Source organism: Daktulosphaira vitifoliae, unplaced genomic scaffold (assembly GCF_025091365.1).
Source record: "Daktulosphaira vitifoliae isolate Bord-2020 unplaced genomic scaffold, ASM2509136v1 Scaffold_1, whole genome shotgun sequence".
Classification (NCBI taxonomy): Eukaryota; Metazoa; Arthropoda; class Insecta; order Hemiptera; family Phylloxeridae; genus Daktulosphaira; species Daktulosphaira vitifoliae.
The window spans coordinates 36,084,439-36,105,562 of record NW_026099572.1 but is presented as its reverse complement, the minus strand read 5'-3'; the positions used below and the strand labels follow the sequence as shown (position 1 = coordinate 36,105,562).

General features: G+C 26.3%; 4 protein-coding genes across 16 annotated transcripts in view; 2 read left to right on the top strand and 2 right to left on the bottom strand.

The window, feature by feature from the left end:
* Positions 1 to 90: 90 nt before the first annotated feature.
* Positions 91 to 3,980, top strand: LOC126894236 (GPN-loop GTPase 1). 6 transcript variants are annotated; one of them, XM_050665094.1, is made up of 7 exons: positions 91 to 225; positions 281 to 498; positions 708 to 1,078; positions 1,145 to 1,374; positions 1,446 to 1,678; positions 3,161 to 3,310; positions 3,872 to 3,980. In XM_050665094.1, the coding sequence occupies exons 2-6, from the start codon at positions 300 to 302 to the stop codon at positions 3,307 to 3,309; spliced, it is 1,182 nt and encodes a 393-aa protein (XP_050521051.1). In that variant the 5' UTR covers positions 91 to 225; positions 281 to 299; the 3' UTR covers position 3,310; positions 3,872 to 3,980. The 6 variants fall into 6 exon arrangements, with proteins under 6 accessions (XP_050521051.1, XP_050521084.1, XP_050521075.1 ...); XM_050665104.1 differs by having other exon boundaries at positions 99 to 219; XM_050665112.1 differs by having other exon boundaries at positions 130 to 148.
* On the bottom strand, positions 3,785 to 12,229 carry LOC126894294 (peroxisome assembly protein 12-like). Its single transcript, XM_050665213.1, has 7 exons — positions 11,800 to 12,229; positions 11,624 to 11,732; positions 11,372 to 11,553; positions 9,681 to 9,862; positions 8,883 to 9,030; positions 4,354 to 4,445; positions 3,785 to 3,975 (listed from the first exon to the last, which is right to left on the bottom strand). Exons 1-7 carry the CDS (start codon positions 11,917 to 11,919, stop codon positions 3,858 to 3,860), a joined length of 951 nt encoding a protein of 316 aa, XP_050521170.1. The 5' UTR covers positions 11,920 to 12,229; the 3' UTR covers positions 3,785 to 3,857.
* Positions 12,230 to 16,696: 4,467 nt separating this feature from the next.
* LOC126894209 (general transcription factor IIH subunit 1) lies at positions 16,697 to 19,993 on the bottom strand. Its single transcript, XM_050665056.1, has 2 exons — positions 19,432 to 19,993; positions 16,697 to 18,408 (listed from the first exon to the last, which is right to left on the bottom strand). Exons 1-2 carry the CDS (start codon positions 19,677 to 19,679, stop codon positions 17,007 to 17,009), a joined length of 1,650 nt encoding a protein of 549 aa, XP_050521013.1. The 5' UTR covers positions 19,680 to 19,993; the 3' UTR covers positions 16,697 to 17,006.
* Positions 19,994 to 20,464: 471 nt separating this feature from the next.
* Positions 20,465 to 21,124, top strand: part of LOC126894093 (small G protein signaling modulator 2-like) — a 54,744-nt gene continuing 54,084 nt past the window's right edge. For 4 of the 8 annotated variants that reach the window (XM_050664842.1, XM_050664867.1, XM_050664809.1 and 1 more), the window contains exons 1-2: positions 20,466 to 20,922; positions 21,017 to 21,060. In XM_050664842.1, the coding sequence (XP_050520799.1) occupies positions 20,892 to 20,922; positions 21,017 to 21,060 (75 nt within the window). In that variant the 5' untranslated portion in view covers positions 20,466 to 20,891. Of the gene's footprint in view, positions 20,923 to 21,016; positions 21,061 to 21,124 lie in introns of all 8 variants that reach the window. The other 4 variants (XM_050664798.1, XM_050664789.1, XM_050664820.1 and 1 more) reach the window with 3 other exon arrangements.

The window sequence follows — 21,124 nt, the reverse complement described above, 5'->3', positions numbered from 1 at the left end:
TTTTTAATAACGCGATACAAAAATTAGAAGATGTTCAATTAATTTACAGTTTTTTCATAAAAATTAATATTTAGGGTTTTATAACTTTCTCATGAAGAAAAAAATATAAATTAATTTCGGCTTGGAATGATAATCATCAAAATATAAGGTGAGATTATAAAGTTATCACAGCCAAAATGTTATCTAGAAAAACGTGGGAAAAACATTACTATTATAATAGTACGAGTAAGATATTTTTCAGCATGATAAAATTTCAAACTAAATTTTAAAAAAATTTCAGATTGGCATCACATTTAGAAATGGATCAAGCAATGGATAGTAATCCAGACGATATATCCAAGGATTCTCCTGTGTGTCTTATAGTTTTAGGAATGGCAGGTTCTGGAAAAACAACTTTTGTTTCAAAATTGGAAACTTATATGCGACAACATAAAAGAGCACCATACTTAATAAATATCGATCCTGCATGTAAAAATATGCCTTACAAACCTAATATTGGTAAAACTGTGTAATCAAACATTTTTTTCTTTTTTAACACTTGTATAATCATTTTTTTTTTAAAGATATTAGAGATTCAGTAAAATATAAAAANATAAATATCGATCCTGCATGTAAAAATATGCCTTACAAACCTAATATTGGTAAAACTGTGTAATCAAACATTTTTTTCTTTTTCTAACACTTGTATAATCATTTTTTTTTTAAAGATATTAGAGATTCAGTAAAATATAAAAATGTAATGCAACGCTATGGTTTGGGACCAAATGGTGCTATTGTAACATCATTAAACTTGTATACCACAAAATTTAATCAACTATTAAATCTTTTGAGCAAAGTTGAAAAAGACAATACACATGATTTAGCTATTATTGATACACCAGGTCAAATTGAAGTTTTTACATGGTCAGCATCTGGTCAAATTTTGACTGAATGTTTAGCATCATCTTTTCCAACTATTGTAGTTTATGTAATGGATCTTGAAAGAAGTACTAGCCCTGTAACTTTTATGTCTAATATGCTGTATGCATGTTCAGTTTTGTATAAAACAAAATTACCTTTCATTGTTGTGTTAAACAAAGTATATATAAAAATCATAATTACGTGAACTTCATTCAAGTACTTTTTAAAAATTATTATATTTCAGTCAGATATTGTAGATCCAACATATGCAATTGAATGGATGAAAGATTTTGAAGTATTTTGTGATGCTATTGAACAAGAATCCTCTTATATGTCTAACCTAACACGTACTATGGCATTAACTCTTGATGAATTTTACAGTGAATTAAATTGTGTTCCAGTTTCTTCAGTTACTGGACATAATTTTGATGAATTTTTAAAAATGGTTGATTTAGCTACAGATGAATATAAAAAGTATTAATTAAATTTTTTTTAGGTATCAACAAAATTTTACAAATAAAGTATATTTTTTAATAATTCATTAGAGAATATCGTGTTGAATGGGAGAAATTACGCAAAGATAAACTGCAAGCAGATATTTCTGAATTGAATTCGAAGCTTGATAGTTTAGCTGTTAGTTGTGGTAGAGGTGAAAATATAGATCTTATTACTTCATTAAGTGCAGGACGGGAGATTTCTGATGTATATTTAGCTCCAATGGCTGATGAAATGTCTGAAGATAGTGAAGGAGAAGAAGTATCAAGCAAAGATGTTGATGGTAAATTGTTTTTCAATATTAGTGAATAAATGATAAGAAAAAATTATGTGATATTTTATTATAACCAGTTATAAGTTATTACTTACAAATTAAAAATAATTTTGCAAATTTTTGTTTTGCTTTTTTAGTTACTTATATTTTTTTTTAAATTTTTTAGTTAATTTCTTATATGGATGTCAATTTTATTTTTAATTGGCAACATGCATATAAAATAGAAATTTATCAACTAAGAAAAAGACTTGTTGGAAATAACTTTTGGAATAGTACTTCAGAAGTTATTAGAATTTTAAAATATAGACTGAAAGTGAAACAAAGGTATGACTATATATATCATTATATATTTTGAACAGTCCTCCTTTCGTCTAGGTTAAAAATGTGAATAACTTCTGAAGTATTGGTCTATAAGTTGTAATCAACTAACCATTTTCTTAATAAGATTATTATTTATGATATAAGCTATTTTTTAAATATGTATGTTTTCATTAAAAAAAATAAAGTTAGTATCGTTATAAGGAATATTGGATGGACCTAAAAAATATTTAATAATTAATAAATCAAGGACTGCAATGTCCTTTAATGATCTGATAAAAGTGACAAAAATAAATAAATCAAAAATTATATGTACAAACCAATAAAAAATTTTCCTGAAATTATTTGTATTATGCAACTAATTAAGTGGACTGTGATAAATGAATCACTGAATTTTTCAATAATATAATTTTTATGACATTTAATATTTTTTTGCTTTCAGAATAAAAAGATCAATAAGAATAAAATGTCACATTTCTTGTATTTAAAATGTATATACAATCTGGTGTACTGGATAAAAAATATACAACTTTAACTATAGTAATTTTTTGTAATAACTAGTTTTTATTTTCTTTATAATATAAAAGTTCTTATTTTATTTAATAATAAGTAGATCATTTCAATTAAATAAAGTAAATATTAAAGTTAAATTATAATTTAAAAAAATAGTAAAATTTAACTTCATTTGCCAATGAGAAAAGAATGTTCGAATGATATTTTTATTTGGATACTGTAGATAAAATTCAAAATTTGATTTTTGAGATTGCAATCACATATCTTATGAACTGATTTGATAGTTTTGTTCTTAAAAACAAATTTTGAAGATAGTGTGAATAATTGTATGTGTAGTAGTCAAACATTCTGAAATGCTTAAGAATATATATATATAAGATTAGAGTAGCTTTGACATTAGTCAAGTTTCAAATTTCAGTTCCCCACCCGCAACGTGTTATCTAGTCTTGTTATGTACCTAACAGTGTTTTATTATTTTTGTAGAATTGTTTATTATTAAACATCATTAATTATTAACAACTTGATAATTCAGTTAATATCGAAACAAAAGTGCCTACTGAATTTTTTTTAGCTAAAAACCTTTAACTTAAACCTAGCCTGACTCTTATGTAGAGTATTCTACAATATATTAAAATTATTATTATACTACATATATTTCAGCCTATTGGCTTAAGACAGTCAGTTGCTGCAATAACAGTAATTACTATTTGTATATTATTACTGTCATAACAGTAGTGACTCATTACATAGAAAAAAAGTATGCAGCGAACGAATACTGCTATAGCAGTAATACAAAACTGATTTTCTGAGGTAGGTACATAAAAAAGATGTAGAAGTGACATGAATGTGTTAAATATTAACAAACAGACCTTAATTAATGAAACACACTAGATTTTTTTGGTAGTTAACCCAACTAATCTGAGCTTTAATACAGAGCTAAATCAATCTCATTCTAACCATATAACTAAATGATAGTTACTGAAAGAGAATAATAGTTCCTTAAAATCAATATTTAAAAGATACTATACTTCTTATAAATAACTATTAGGATATATTGATTAACATTTATTCATGTGGAGTACAGTGAATCTGCAATTTACAACAAGTATGACAATTAGTCTTAAGTAATATTATTTAACAAAGCAGCCATAGGTGTAGGATACTGGTGACTTGTTGTATAAAAATATCGCAACAAAATAAGACAATAGATTTGGTTTTAGCAAAAAATTTGACTCAATATATTTGTTATTAATCAAGAATAAATTTAGTAACATAACACAAAACTACTTATTAAAAATGTATTTAATTCCATTATATAAAGAATAAAAGTTTATTACTTATAAAAATAAATATACAATCAATTATTTTCAGAATACACTCTTATCATATCTTGCATTGTTGCTGGTAATTTGGTAACTGGGCATCTTGAATCCATCATAAGTGATTTATGTAAACATTTATAGCAAAACACAAACCTACAAAAAATTTTTTACTAAAATTATTTATTATAAATATACATATTTATTGATTTTTTTTTACACATATACTCAATTATTAAACTTAATCTTTGTATCAGACAGAATGGTAAAATTCAAAAACTGCACACTGAGATACATCAAATTTGATGAACAAATATCAAAATTATCAAGAAAAATTAAATATTCATTTGAAAAAATTAAATGGAAAATTAATAATTTTTATTTTTAGTCATTACATCGAATTTTAAAGATTTGTACAATTTTTACAAGACAAAATTTAATTTACTATGAGTTATACTAGTTAAGTTGAAGTTGAAATAGAGAGTATTCAATAAAATAAAAAAGAAGAATAGTAAAGGGGAATTATTTACTTACCCTGAAACCCTAAGAGCTGTAGGCATTTTTTTTTCATTCATACAAATAGGACAATTAGATGATTTGTTGACAGAAATGTACTTTTCATTTATCTATATTTATAAATACAAAATTTAATTTTGTATAAATAATATATTATCCAGACATTTTAGCTTCGATGGGAAGCTGAGAAGGTATTAATTTTACCATGATGTGTTTTTTTTTTATTTTTGTCTGTTGCCACATTTTTTCAGCTCTCACTGGACCGATTTCTTTTAATTATACGTCAAAAAATCACAAATCGTATCTAGTTGAAGATATTGCCCTTCAAAATTGGAAATTTTTCCCTTGTTCCCCTCAAATGGGGGAAATCTCCAAAAAAATTACAAATTTAAAAATCGGTAAATTTTGTCATTTTTTTCACTTTTTTTTTCTTAAAACTTCCATAACTTTTTCAAAAATAAACAAATCAACATAATTTTTTTTTATACTAAAACCTTAGATATTTTCCTTTCATTTGATATCATTTTTTTGAAAATTTAACACTTAACCTGCTCACTGGGGGGGTTTTAAAATAGCAACTTTTTTACAAAAACTAACTTGTTCAACTTAATTTTTGAAAATGTTCCGGAAATGCTGCGTCCTTTAAATATATGTCAAATTAAAGCTTATGTCAAGTACTATAAAATTAAAAAAAAAAATTTGTCCCGACGACTTATCTTCTATGCACAAATGGCTACCGTATTCAAAAATATGCTATTTTTGTATTAAAATTCTGGGTTTTATATTTTATTTTATTTTAAAATATCTTAAAAGGGGAATACATTGACTTTCATGGATATTATATAATTTAATTGACATAGAATAATGTTTATAAGACATAAGAAATTACACTTATTAAAATTTTTTTACTTTTTTAAATTCAAAAAAGTAATTTTTAAATTTGGGTTAGCTCAAATAGCCAATTTTATCATGCGATGAAAGAAACGAACAGTTGCCAAATCGGTAACACTTATGTCATTCACGCTTAGAATCGAGGTTCAAATCCGTCCGTCTCATTAATATTTTGCATTTTTTTTTTTTGAGAAAAAATATTCAAATCATTTGATTTTTATCTCATCTAGATTCAATAGCTTCAATAAAGGATCCCATCACTATAGTCTCCCCTCTTGAGAAGAAATTTCTTATTCATGTTAATATTACACTAATACACTTTGCCACGTCAAAAGAGTTCACAATAAGTAGTACGTTCTTCCCGAGAAAGGATATATATAAATCTACATGGATATCGCCGAATGGTTGAGTGGATAATCAGATCGATCAAATAATGATAAGCAAAGGGCATGCCAGCTGTATCAGAAAGGTGAGAACTTACAGAGGAGCGGATGCCGACTCGGACCATTACCTACTATTTGCACAATTCAACCTCAGGCTGTCTACAAAATGGAATATGGTGACAACGTTAAAGAGAAAACTAACAGAATTGATTAGAGAAATATGGAGAACAGAAACGATTCCAGACGAATGAAACAGTGCTATTATTTGTCCTATATTTAAAAAAGGAAGCCCAGCAGAAACAGAAAACTACAGAGGTATTTCCCTACTGGACGTTGGATATAAAGTCCTAACAACAATAATATTAAAAAGAATAAATACATATGCCAATGATATTATCGGAAGTTATCAATGTGGGTTTCGAAAAGGCAAGGCAACCACCGACCACATATTTGTATTAAGACAAATTAAGGAAAAGTACTACGAATTTGGTGTAGACCTGCATTTATAGATTACAAACAGGCATATGATAGTATTGACAGGGGCGAGTTATGGAAGGGATTGGAAATACTTGGAATACCGGGGAAATATGTAAATCTAATAAAAATGTGCAGCGAGAAGACAATTTGCAAAATACGATTTTTGCAGAATAACTCGGAGCCATTTGAGGAAAAAACCGGCTTGCGCCAGAGGGACGCACTATCTCCTACATTATTCAATCTAGCTCTTGAAAAAATAGTAAGAGATATCCATGAACAACGGCAAATGAGGATAAGTGGAGATTCAGTGATGTTGGCCTACGCCGATGATATTGTAGTGATGGGAGAGACTAAGGAGGAGATTGCCCAGACAACCGAGATACTACTTAAGACAAGCATGTCAATGGGCTTATATGTAAATGANTTAAATTCAAAAAAGTAATTTTTAAATTTGGGTTAGCTCAAATAAAACTAAGTACATGGTGATGTCAAGGACCAATCTAAACATAAACGACCTATTGGTAGACAATTGGAAATTTGAAGCAGAGGACAACTTCAAGTATCTGGGAGTAAACGTCAATAACAAGAATAATTTGCACCATGAGATAAATGAAAGAATCATGAGTGGGAACAGGTGTTACCATAGTATAATTAAGCTCCTAAAATCAAAATTACTATCATGAACATCAAAGATACGCTTATACCATAGCTATTTGCGACCAATAGTGACGTACGCGAGTGAAACATGGTCATTAACAAAAGGCAATGAGAAAAAGCTGATAATATTTGAAAGAAAAATACTGCATAATATATTTGAACCACGTTTTAACCGAGAAACAAATACGTTTGACAGAAGAAAAAATGAAGAGCTACAGAAATTATACAAAAGACCAAACATTCTAGCCTTAATCAGGAATAAAAGACTAGAGTGGTTTGGACACACTTGGAGAGCGAATGGTCAACTAATAAAAAAAGTACTCGTGGAAAAAATGAACAAAAAAAGACCCCTAGGAAGACCTGGGACCCAGTGGATTGATGTAGTTGCCAAGGATTTGAAAGACATAAACCAGAATGTGACATATTAATTGATTTACAATAGAGAGGGATGGGGATACCTGTTGAAGGCAGCAATGGTCCTTAATGGACCGGTAAGCTGAGAAGAAGAAGATGTTAATATTATTTTATTATGTGGTTTTTTTTTTTGTGGCTACGATTTATTTTGCCAACCCTCACTAGACCTACTTTTTTCAACGATACGTCAAATGATTACAATTCGTATTTAGATTAAGTTATTACTTTTAAAAATCGAAAAAATATTCCTTATTCAAATAAAAAGTAGCTTAACCAGCTTTTTCCTGACAAAGACAAAAAAAAGTAGGTTCAAAATGATTACTTTTAACATATTAAAAATCAAAATCAATAATAATTTGAAAACAATTAATTTTAAAAATTATATAATATATAATTAAAAGAATTACTAATCTGGGTATAATTAAGAAAATAGAAGTTGATGTTGCTTTTGTAATTATCCATCAATTTCTTAGAATTAAACACTGTCTACAGATTTGCATCAAAGCGTTTCTTATGATAGTGATTTTAATCACTGTCAGATAAAATCTATACTGGTCTCAACTATACAACGTCCTCACTATGCCGCGACCCCACTGTGCTGGGTTTTTTTTTTCTCTTTTAGAGATCATTAAAAACTATTGCAGCATTATCCAAATAAGAGGTTTATCAACAATAAAATTTTTTAAATTTATTGTAATTATAAATATTACTATTCTAATCTTGCTTATTAATTTTAAGAAAAAAAAAAAATGTATTACATTTTAAATGTAAAAATAAATTTTGTCAGATGTTTTTTGATGTGGAAATTTTTTTACTAATTGGTATTATTTATCCATCTATTTTTTAAAACTTCACCAATTATCAATAAAATGGTACTATAAAAACCTTTTCACCATAATCTCTGTTTACTTCAATCAGATTTTAAACATTTAACATTTTCCAACAATAAAAACCTAATTGAATAGATCCATTTTTTGTGATTGTAAAGAGAAAATATCGCAACTACTTGGGGTCCTAAAGCACCTCAGTCTTGACTCTAGTACCTCTAGGCTCTAGTATCTTCCCTAAGTTTTAATAACTATAGCTTAAGTTAAGTAATTTTATTAATACCAATTTAATATCAATTTTTTTTTCTTATTTTTCATAATTTTGAGATTATACAACTGTTGTAACAAACAAAATTGTTAATTTGAGTATACTGAGAAATTTTAATACTAAACCATTGTAAACACAATCGTTAGCTCAGTCATACAGTCTTCTATAAACAACTGTCATTATTAATATTGTTATTACACATTATATAATTATACAGCTGTTTGCATTAATGTAGTGGATTGGAGAGTGTGAGGGTAGAGCCCCCAAGACATTATGAGCCTTATACAATTTTAGCAACCCCTGGAATCATGATAGATTTTTTTTTTATAAAATTTAAGTTAATATTTAATTTAAGATAATTTTATGGTCATATATATGATAGATATAAAGAAAAAGTGTAGTACAAAATAATTCCTACATTATAAAAAGTTACCTCATAATGCAACTTACTTTTTCATAACTTCTCATATTTTTTTAATTAATATTACTCTTTTAAAATACATACCTTAGTATACTTATAGCATACACTTAATAGTTATTTTACGAATACAGCACTATATTTCAGGAGGTGGTAATATCAACTTTAGCTAGGTTAAAAAAATTTTAATTTTATAAATTAATTTAACATACTTTTGGAGGATATGGTATAGGGTATGCAATAAATTTTGATTGTAAATTTTCTGAATGCCACCAATTTAAAAATTGCAAGAAAAATGCACTCAATTCCAGTGAATGCGATATCCCATAGTGCAAATAGCTTTTTATACATTCTCGAATACTAAAAATAAATTAACTAATTATAATTCTGAAATTAATTCATAGTATTAAGTAATCTTATAAATCTTAAAAATAGTTATGCTATTTTTAATGTTTTATTTTAAAGATATATACATATTGTCAATTAACAACAAAGTTGGAACCAAGATTTTCATTTTGAAGGAAGGATTTAAAAGAAAATTTTACCCTCAACACAGTTTAATATTATAATTATTACATAATTTAAAAAATGTGTCAAGAAATATTTAGATACCCAAGACTACTTAAACTAAATAAGTACCCAATTGGTAATAAATTAAAAGTTTATGTTTTCTTGATTTTGCATAAACATTAATTATATTGTTAAATTTTTATACATTTAAAAATAATAGTATTTAAAGAAAGTCAAACATTAAATAGATTATTATACAATAGTATACTTAATTTGCCTCTTTTTTAATATTTGTTTTACTGATTTATGTAACTATTCTTGTTAATAAAATATCATTAGCCAGAGAAAATCAAGAAAAAAAAAATGGATATTCCATTTATTTCATATAAAAAAGAAATGTTTAAAAAGTTCTATGATTAAATTATAATACACAAGATATTTAAATTAACCCAACTTAGTAGTCTTAATTATAATTAAAGAAAAAAATTAATCAAATTTACCTTAATTGATGAATTGTATCATTTTTTCTTGATGCATAATTTTTATAAGTTAATTTAATTCCTGCCACATCAAATAAAGGAGAATGTGTTTGGCTAATACCAGTTAAATATTTTAAATAATATATCAAACATAATAATTCCCAAGTAGTATATACAATTTTATTTAAAATAATAATATATTTCTGAAAAAAAAAATACATATAATGTAAATATAAGCCAAGTGGATATTCTGAGACATATTTAGGGGAGATAAATGAGGCAGGCACCACTGTTGTTTGACAGATAAAGAAAATGCAACTTATAAAAATAAGAAATTTATTAATATGATTTAATAATTAATTTGAGTTAACATTTTTTGAAAATATAATGCTCTTTTGTAAAAAATTACTAAATCTTCTCTAGTAACATTTTTTTATTTAATTGTTATCATTTTATTAGTTAGGATATTTAGGAAATTTAAATTTAAATAAATCAATTTAATTTCCAGAGCTATGAACTATATGCATTTATACATTTTGTTAAGTTATTCTTTACACATCATCAAAAATTTTATTAATTGACTTGAAAACTTAGTAATATGTTTTTACCAATATTATAGTTTTAGGGATGATTATGGAGATTAATTTATGTTAACCCTTAAACAGTCGCGTGGGAGTCTAGCATACCCCCACATAAATAAAAACGGATGCATTATATTGCATAAAAGGTCAAATCGACTTTCATAAATAAATACCTTCGAAAAAAAAATGTATGACTTAAAATATCCATCAAAATTGAGATGGGTCATATTGAACCCCACGCGACTTGTAAGGTTATAATTTTTTTTTGGACTTTTATTTTTTTCAAAATATTGTTTTATCGTAAATGCAATGTTATAATCGATATAATATTGTGGAATTGGAATTATGTGAATCTGCCACCGACTGTGCAATTAAGTTTTAAAAATAAATAATCTATATAGAATTTCCACTACTCGATGATACGGAACAAATAAGAACAAAACATAATAAATACATCACGTCGCAATGTGGACACATTGATTATCGGTATTCGATGTGCTACTACGAACGAATAAGTGTATATACTCGTATCATAATAATTAAATGTATTGTAATATTAATAATAAAGAAATTCAATTCAGAAAAATGATTATATAAATGCAAATACACTTAAAACTAATAAATATAAGCAGTGTTTGAGCTCAAAGAAATACAAGAAAAATTTATTAAAATACATTTTGTAATATTAAAAGCTTTTGTTTACCGTCTTATTTAAAAATAAGATTTTGCAGTTAAAATAATTTTTTTACAAACCAAAATTTTTTAATGAAATTTTGAAAATTAAGTTTTTTTTGTAATATAATTTTTAGTAATGCACATAATTTTGTAATTTATTTATTTTTTAATTTTTATTTTTGAATTTTCATCCATATTTATATTTCATATGGTAACAAATAATGTCTTTGAATTTAAAAAAATGAACTTTTTTATACATATTTTATACTTTTCTAGAAATGGGGTCTGATAGACCCTCACGCGACTATAAACGTTAAAAATAGGCACACGCCTGCTAAAGGGTTAAATTGAAAAATATTTCTATCCTATAATGAAGTTGCACTAACTTGGGACCCTTCAAATTGGATCAAATATTTATAAATGCATATAAATCATAGGCCTAGTAATAATTTATACATCTAAAAGCTGAGTATTATGCTTTGTTTTCGAGTTGGTAATATAAGTTTCCAATTTAATCCGTAAATAAGGAACACAAACAGTCAATGCTAAATTGAATAAAAGTTGCTTTTGAGCGGATCTCAAGTTGCTAGGTTGCCTAACTCTAGTTAAATCATAAAAATTCTCTGAAAATGTTCCTCCTATAAAAAAAAACAAAATATATTATTATTTTTAATTTGTAACATGTAGTTTAGATTTTATTAAAATTACCATATGTTTTTAAATAATATAATTGACATAAACTATTGAAGATTAAGTAAACTTCATCGAAGTACTGAACTAACCAAATACATTTGTTTGAATTCTTAAGATTTATATACTAAAAGTATAAATTAATAAAATATGTTAATTTTCTAAATTGACCAACAATAAATTTAATTTCTTACATCAACCAGTTTTTTTAGTGCTGGATAAATAGTAGCTGATAAACTTTCTTGAGCAATAACTTCAAAAATTGATGGACATGTTACAACAGTTGTAGTATGATGAGCAGCTTTTTCGGCCATTTGAAATAAAATCAATAAAAGAAGTAAAGAATGTTAAGAACTATTATAAAAATTCTTACATAAACTTCCAATATTAGGTTTTATCTTTGAAAAAACAACTACTTAATTTTTAAATCATAAAAATAACATAGCAGTCGATAGATTTGAATGTCACTTAAAATAATAAGTCATTGACCTATAAGATTGAGAAGTTAAATTTAAAGTAATTGTACTAAAACATCTTAATTTTATTAATGTTTTAACGACAGACTATTTCGATTATGTTCATATTTCTGTAAACTACTTATTATGTACTACCACAGATAAGATAAAACTTTAGCTTATCTGTGATACTACTCTGAATTCCAGTAATCATGATAAGCAAGGAGGAATCATTAAGAAATCAACTTTCCCACGAACTGATCATACATCAATATTTATATACTTCGACATTTTAATAAAAAATAAAACATGGTGAATATTCCGACATTATCGATAGTCAATTTTTTTTAGCTTCGATGCGAAGCGGAGAAGGTATTAATTTTACTATGATGTGTTTTTTTTTTTTTTTTTTTTTTTTTTTGCCACTTTTTCTAAGCTCTCACTGGACCGATTTCTTTCAACAATACGTCAAAAGATCACAAATCGTATCTAGTTGAAGACATTACCCTTAAAAATTGAAAAATTGTCCCTCGTTCCCCGCAAATGGGGGAAATATCCAAAAAAAATTACAAATTTAAAAATCGGTAAATTTTGTCATTTTTTTCACTTTTTTTTTCTTAAAACTTCCATAACTTTTTCAAAAATAAACAAATCAACATAATTTTTTTTTATACTAAAACCTTAGATATTTTCCTTTCATTTGATATCATTTTTTTGAAAATTTAACACTTAACCTGCTCATTGGGGGGAATTTAAAATAGCAACTTTTTTACAAAAACTAACTTGTTCAACTTAATTTTTGAAAATGTTCCGGAAATACTACATCCTTTAAACATATATCAAATTAAAGCATATTTTATGTGCTATAAAATGAAAAAAAAAATTTGTCCCGACGACCTATCTTCTATGCGCAAATGACTACCGTATTCAAAAATTTGCTGTTTTTCTATTAAAATTCTAGGTTTTGTATTTTATTTTATTTTAAAATATCTTATTAGGAGAATATATTGACTTTCATGAATATTATATAATTTAATTGACATAGAATAAAGATTNTTCACCAATTTCTCTAAAGGAAACACTATCTACAGATTTGCATCGAAGCGTTTCTTATGATAGTGATTTTAATCACTGTCAGATATCATCTATACTTGTCCCATCTATGCCTCGTCCACACTGTGCCTCGACCCCACTGTGCTACCGTTTTTTTATATATATCTTATAAAAAAAGTCGTACTGTTTCAATATTACATTATTTTATTTTATTTTGATTTTACAAGAAAAAATGAATACTTATTTGATTACCAATTATTATTCTAAATTAAAACTTTATTATATTTAACTTATATATTATACTTATAGTATATTATATAAATATTATATTTAACTTTATACTTAGAACTGACAAAACTTCAGGTAATCCTCATACAAATGAATATTTCAACCATTTTTTACTGAATCGACTGTATATTTTTAACTAACGTTAAGTTTAAATCTAATTACTTTAACAAAATAGTTAAATAAGTTTATGAATAATCATAAGCTATAGCTACTGTTATCCTATAACTGTCTTGTGCTCACAATTGACTAAAGTGTAGGCGTATTGCAACAAAATATTTGGGAGCTCTAATTACATCATTTTTTACATTCTTCAAAAATTATTTTTATATAAAGAGAAATACAAATTATTTTATTTTCGGGGAGCTATGACAGAATTTTAGGAGACTAAGACCCCACTCAAGTCTCTGACTTGCGACCAATCATAAGATAATTCAGACTGAATTCAATTAATTTCATCGACATAACCTTTACACAATGAAATGATACTAAGCCATATATTTTTGTTTGATTTCATGTAAAACTAATTGGAATGATAGTTTTAGAGAATACCGAATCACGTATCTCCTATATTTTTTACCTATTAAAAAATGAGAACACGAAAATTAATTAAAAGATAGAGGTTATAATAATAGGCGCTAATAAAGAGAGGAAAAAAAGATTTCAAGTCCCATAATTGGAATCGCTATAACTGAGTTTTTTAGTTTAAAACACTCTTCATTACTCTAAAATACCTATTGTTCCGAAATTCGGACACACTAGAAGGACCTTTATTGTAATTATCATTTATTACTAGAAAGTAAACAATTATAGCACTATTTTATATTAATTATTTATATTGATACGATATTTCTCACATTTTAAATGTGATAATTTTATTAATCGATTACTTAAATTATTGATTTTTGGAGTAAATTTTATTTAGAACAATCATAATTATCCTATTCGGAGTAATTATTATCGCAGTAATATCCAAATGTTTGTAATCAGGTATTTGCAGTAACTGTTGTCCGAGTAAATGTATTCAGAGGAACTTTTTGCAATATCAGAGTATATGAATGTCAGAATATTATCAATTCGTGGCAATTCCTATATTCATTACATGAATGCACCTTGAACATTGGTTTCATAATGCGTGTAAAGTAAACCGGGTTGAGAACGGTTGTGTTACTAGAATAAACTTTAGATAATTGATTGTCCCCAGAACACGGTCATCTATTTCAATCTTTTTAAAAAAAATATGCTATATTTCTTAAACCTACTTCTACAACCGCACCAACAGGTTGTACTCGGGACAAATGTTCTGTCTAGATGTCTGAATTTATATTTATAATAAAAGTTTAAAAAAAAAACAAAACTTGTTTAGTTTACTTATCTTATAAGTATAAGTTATTATAGAAACACTAGTAAAATTCACTTTAGTGAACGCCTATTTCATAGTCATAATGAATTTAAGGTCACCTACGCTCGTTGACTTCAATAACCGACTAGAGCTCCCGTGGGATAATAGTGAGATAAGTGCATAAATCCCCAAACATCCAAAGGGAGAAATTTTAACCCACATCCAACCTTTTTAAACCTGTTGGTCTAAAAAGTTCAGACTAGACATTTCCCGTTCGTCCTCTTCTCTCTGTCTAGGTATAAAAGTGTTAAAAACTTCTGAAATATGAATCAAACATTTATTATCGACCATTCATTTTCTTAATTGGATTATAAAAATTTTTCATCGTCAAGTGTAAATTCCATAAAATATGTACATAATGCTCAGTGTATATTATAGAGCGATTCTTTTATCATGAACCACTTAATTAATCGAATAATAAAAATAATAGTAACAATTATTTTAACACGCTTATATTAGTTTCACCTGTATGTATGTATGTATGTTTGTAACTCTCCAAACGCCACGCGTTATCGCATATTCCGTCGTCTAGACTAGACTGTCATAACGCATTCACCCCACCCCACGCCTCGCTCATTACACGCCAGCAATACTATTCCTGTATAAATTTATTTTTGGTTATCGTACCCGTACACACGTGCGTGTCATCAATATTATATATATATAAACAAATTTTTATTTTGACTGACCATTATCATCCGAGTGCATACGGCTTACGTATATATTCCTACCCCCGTTTATACCTCAGGTATAACGTTAGTCCTACCCGCCCGCCCACAAAACACGACTTTACCTAATGCATGATACGTTTACGTACTTAAGTCGCTTTACATGTATATATATATATATATTCTAATTACTATTAAAAATATATATTAACACACTTTATTCTTATTTAGAGATATAGAACTCATTCATTCCGATTACAAAGGATGAATCCAGTATCGTCATTTTTCGTCACTACTTCCATGTCCGGGAGTGGGTAAATTACGCGCCTGCTGCTTTCCTTGGATGTGGCAGCCGTTTCTCAGACACCCTCCCCGGAATCGAACCCTGATTTCCCGTTACCCGTTACAACCATGATATTGATAGTAACTACTATCATAACATGAAACTAAAAAGTGAAAAATAAATAAGTTTAAAGAAACTAAAAAACACGCTTTTAAAGCACATCGAACTAAAAAGTTAAAAATAATTATGAACAAAAAATACTAATATTATTGTGATAAAAGCGTGGGTACTTTGTGCCATATTTTTCGTATATTGAGCGCCCGATGCTTTTATCACAATATTAGTATTTTTTATTCATAATTATTTAAAAAATTATTTTTAACTTTTTAGTTCGATGTGCTTTAAAAGCGTGTTTTTTTAAACTACATTTATTTATTGGTTTCTTTTAGTTATATATGTATCGATTTATCTGTTATAAAATAATTTTTAGGTTCGTTCCTTTTATCTTATAGGGATGTCAACTATATTTTTTTAAATAACAATATACATAATAAATTAGTTTATTTTGTAGATAATGATCTAATTTAGAAAATGACTAGTCGTTAAAAATTACTGCGACAATATTTTAGAAGTTAATAATGTTTTATAATGAAGGCTGGAGCTAGACGCGGGTGTTTTATTGTTTATCATTTACCGGTCGTACTTTTCCTTCCACCTATATTTTCAAATGTTTGAAAAATCATTGCTAATTGAATAAAATTAAATATTAGTAAATATAGAAAATATGCAGCAACTATCTATATTAAGTTACTATATTGTATGTAATAAATACAAGTATTTCATTTTTATTGTAACAATTTGATTTAACAAAATATAATATGTAATAAAAAAATATTATATTAACAAAATAAACACTTAAGTAATGCTAAATGTTTCATTTAGTCAGAATAATATTTCATAAGAATTCGAAAATATGTTTTTATTGAAAAAAAAGTTACTACACAACTGATTGATAATAATAAAGCTTCAGTTTATAATGTAACTAACGTTTATTAACCCTCTTTTATTACAATACTCTGAAAAAATATGCTATGGGCCATTAACATTTATTTTTTTGTTAAATTATTTAAATAAATGGTACAAGTTGAAAATGGTAAAAAACAAATACTCAAATTTTACAGGATTTAATAACTTCAAAGTTTCATTGTAACTTTCAAAATTTATGATTAAGATATACAAGTAATATAACCACATGTCAAAAAATGTTTGGTAATTTTCTTCTAGAATGCCACACAGAAAATTTATTATAAGCAGTATGAAGCATTAAATTTAAATGATTCGTTAGTTGATTTAATTGACCATGATTGATTATAATTTGATCTTCAAAAGGTTTTATTTTAGCATTTTGAAATTTATGTAATGATTCATGGGTTTTTATTAATTTTTCTTCTAGTGCAGGTGTAGTCACTGGAAAACAAGACCAAAAATGTCGTAAAAGTTCACTTAATGATATATATAATTGGCGTAAATCTTTTTCTACAGCATTTGGTACTAATTGTGCTAATGAAGCAGACTCATCACTAATTCCTTTCATTAAACTTCCTCCAGGAGTAAGTAAACCAAGTGTATTAACAGCTACAGATGGTTCAATTACCTGATTTGATATAGTTTTACTCCAATCATAAACATCATACAAAATAGTTTTTTGTATATCTCTAGCTTGAGAAAGCTTAGCAACAATATTTTCATTTTTTTGTTCTCTAGTTAAACAATTTACGTAACTCTCTACTCTAGAAAGTTTTAATCGTTTTTGATTAAAATCATCTGTAGTAATTTCCGGTCTCAGATCTTCAAAACCAATTTTTTCTTTAATCCGTAATCTTTTAAGTGCTATCTCTGATGTACCATTTATTTGTGAATTATTTTGCGAGACTTTTAATTCACTTGAGTTAGTATTAGATTTTTCACAAGTTTTAAGAACCATCATAGAATGTTGATTAAATCTTTTAATTATGTTGTCATGAACAAGATTAGCCATTGAAGATTTTTCTTCTAAAGTAGAATTAATATTATCATCTATGCCATCGTCTTCAATTAATCCAACATAACAATTGGAATTTGTTTTTGATAAATCTTTAATCTCATTTTTAAACAAATTATCATCTAATTTAGCACAATCATTAAATAAATCTTTTGTACTTCCTGAAGTTATACGATCTTTATGGAAATAGTGTGATTCTAGGAACTTTTGCCAGAATTCTGATTCTGTTAATTGATGAGGAACATATTCAATATGTTTCTGACGTACAGCTGGGTAAGTTTTAAAGATATACTGAATTGTCTCATTTGATAAATTAAATTTTTTTGTGCCATCATTTTTTACAGTAACATTTGTAAGAAAATTATTTGGTACTCCAGTTTTTTGACTTGTTATCTTAGACTGTGTAGCTAAATGGTAAGGAACATGTTGTGACCAAAATTCTTCAGATGAAATAACATGAGTTATGACTAGATCTTGATACAGTTGATACAACATGCGATTATCACTAAGTATACGATTTTTTTCACCAAATTCTTTATTTGCTTGTTTTTGATACTTAGGCAACAGCTTAAGTATTAAATCTTTAACTCTATTTCTATCCCTCATTGCTTCACTCCTATAAAAAATAATATTGAAATATTATAATAACTTTTAATAAATAATATATATACATATAAATGGGTAGGGATATCAAAACTGATTAAGATTGTACCCAGGTTCAGAGGCACTAGTTGAAGCACCTCTACATGACCTATACAATTTTTTAACTAAGTTGTTATTTTCAGGATAGATGATGGAAATTTAAGTGAAATATAAAGAAATAATACCTATATTATCTTTATTAAAGAAAAAGTTTACAAATTAATCTATTTGAATACGATACAAAAAACTTTTAGATACTATTCATAAAAATATATCAAAGGATATATCATAACACAATGTTAATTAAAAAATAGTTTTTAACAGTTACGTAAACTAAAAATTATTGCACTGTTTTTAAGTATATTTTTGTTTAACGTTTTAAAGAAATTCGTATGTAAAACATACAGATTACAATATTAGTAATATTCTCAGTTTTGTGATGAAAACAGTATAAAAAAAAAAATGAAGAAAGTGGAGAATAACTAAAATCCAAATTACAAAATTCTTAAACAAACTACAGTATTTCTTTAGTTACTATAGACTTAAGACTATTTTTCAATTATCAAATCTTATAAAGGTACCAACCTGATTTTACCTAACTATACATTTCATATCGAGTAAAATCTACTAAAATAATAGTGCTTATATGCTTATAGTTAAGTAAATTATATTTTTCTCATAACTTTTATAGTTTTTAAGTATAAAGACAGAATAGAAAAATAATTAAAAATTAATTCTAAAATAATTGGTTAAAATATTTAATAGCATTAAAAAAATTTAAGAATTAAGCATCTATAAGCTGTTTAAACATTATAAAATTTACATATTATTCATACCTCGTAAAATGTTTAAGAGTGAATTATTAAAATTACTAAGAGTTAATAACTTTAAATGTTACTTTTATATATTATTCTAGAATATTTATATTCCCATTTAGATTTAAACATCTACATACTTCAAATGATAAAATTAAAATTAAACAATTTTACACACTTACCTTTCTGGGTTAGTAAATTGAAATAATGAAATAGTTTCATCATGAAATACTAATTGCAATTGAACTTTATTCTTGAATTCAGAAGAGATTTTTTGCATTTTGATATCTCTGTAATGATGACTGATGGCAACAGTGTCACTAGAATTTAGAATAAATGCAACATGTTGACTCATTACATACAATGTTCCATCACCTTTCTTATGACGAACAGGCCCAACTTGAAGCAGAACATCTTCAGAGGATGTCATTTTTTAAATTAACTTAATTTATAAGCTAAGATGACAATTTTAAAACTAACTTAAAATTTATAAAGCATAATAGTCTATGTCTCTATTTCCCAGTATATAAGTTATGAAATATTAGAAATAATTAACATACAAAAGTGAAAAAGAAACATTATTGTAGCCGCAAAAAGAAAATGTGAATTAAATAATTAAAATTTTTTCATAACATATCGTAAAATGTATCACCATCATTAAAAATACGCAATAATTCATTGAAAATTTGAAATCTTAATAAAACTCAATACAGTAATTAATTTTAATGGTAGATAAAAAACCTAAATATTTATTAAATAAAAAAACAACAAATTTAAGATTATATAAAACCAACCTCAAAATACAGATAGCGGTCACTGTTGTTGGACATTTTACAGTGATACCATATTATCTATTTTATTTTGAATTATATAATATAATGCTTGTCTTTTAACTATAGCTACATGTTTTTATTTTAAGTATATAAATTACCCAATCTCTAAATGTGCAACTAAAAATTGAAAAATAATTATTTTTTAAATTATTGACATTTTTATATTGTTTCTGTGGTTTATTATTATTTTATGTCTTTTTATTTAATTTAAATATCTGCTTGATCGCTAGATAGCAGTTCAAATGTTAAAAATTACCCAAGAATCAACCCATATTTTTCTAGAAGTTCTTCATTTAAGGTTGAGGTTGAGGAGTAAAAGTTTAGGGACTGTATCAGCTGTTTCTTGGCAGTAATTTTGTTATCATTATGCTGCTTTATTTTTCACGTAGTACCTTAATGTTGTGACTTAGGCAGATACAGATTTTCTTTTAACCTCACTGCTAAACAGCGCACTACGGAGTGATATTAACGACCAGCGATCAGTACACAACTTCGTTTCTCGTTAGTACTATTTCTCTCGTGGAGCGCTTCGAATGTGTGTTATACTAAAACTTTTTAATGAAAATCGATAGGATTAGTATTATATTTTATTTAACAATAGGGAAAGTTTTACTTTGATTTTATCAAAACAATTTTTTCTCTATGTAAGGTACTTATAACATTTTTAATTAAGCCATTGAAATGTCCTCTATTTTCTCGTATCATAATACGTTCGACGAAAGTTATTTTATTTTTGATGATATGACTTGTCCATAATTTTATTCATTACTTGTTGATCATAAAAGTTATTTGCAATAACTAACTATAATATGCACTACATTACAATGGATACTAATACAAGTATGTAATATGTCTAAGTTGAAACAAGGAACAGAGTTTTGTATTATATAGATATAATAACTAACATATGGATACGTATTTATTTGTTTTACAGGTAAAAAATTCAAGGAACAACTTATTAAAAATGTAAAAAAAGAGGTGAGATATATTATAATATAGTTTTAATACTGATCATTAGATAGGGATATCGCCTTAAAAATTT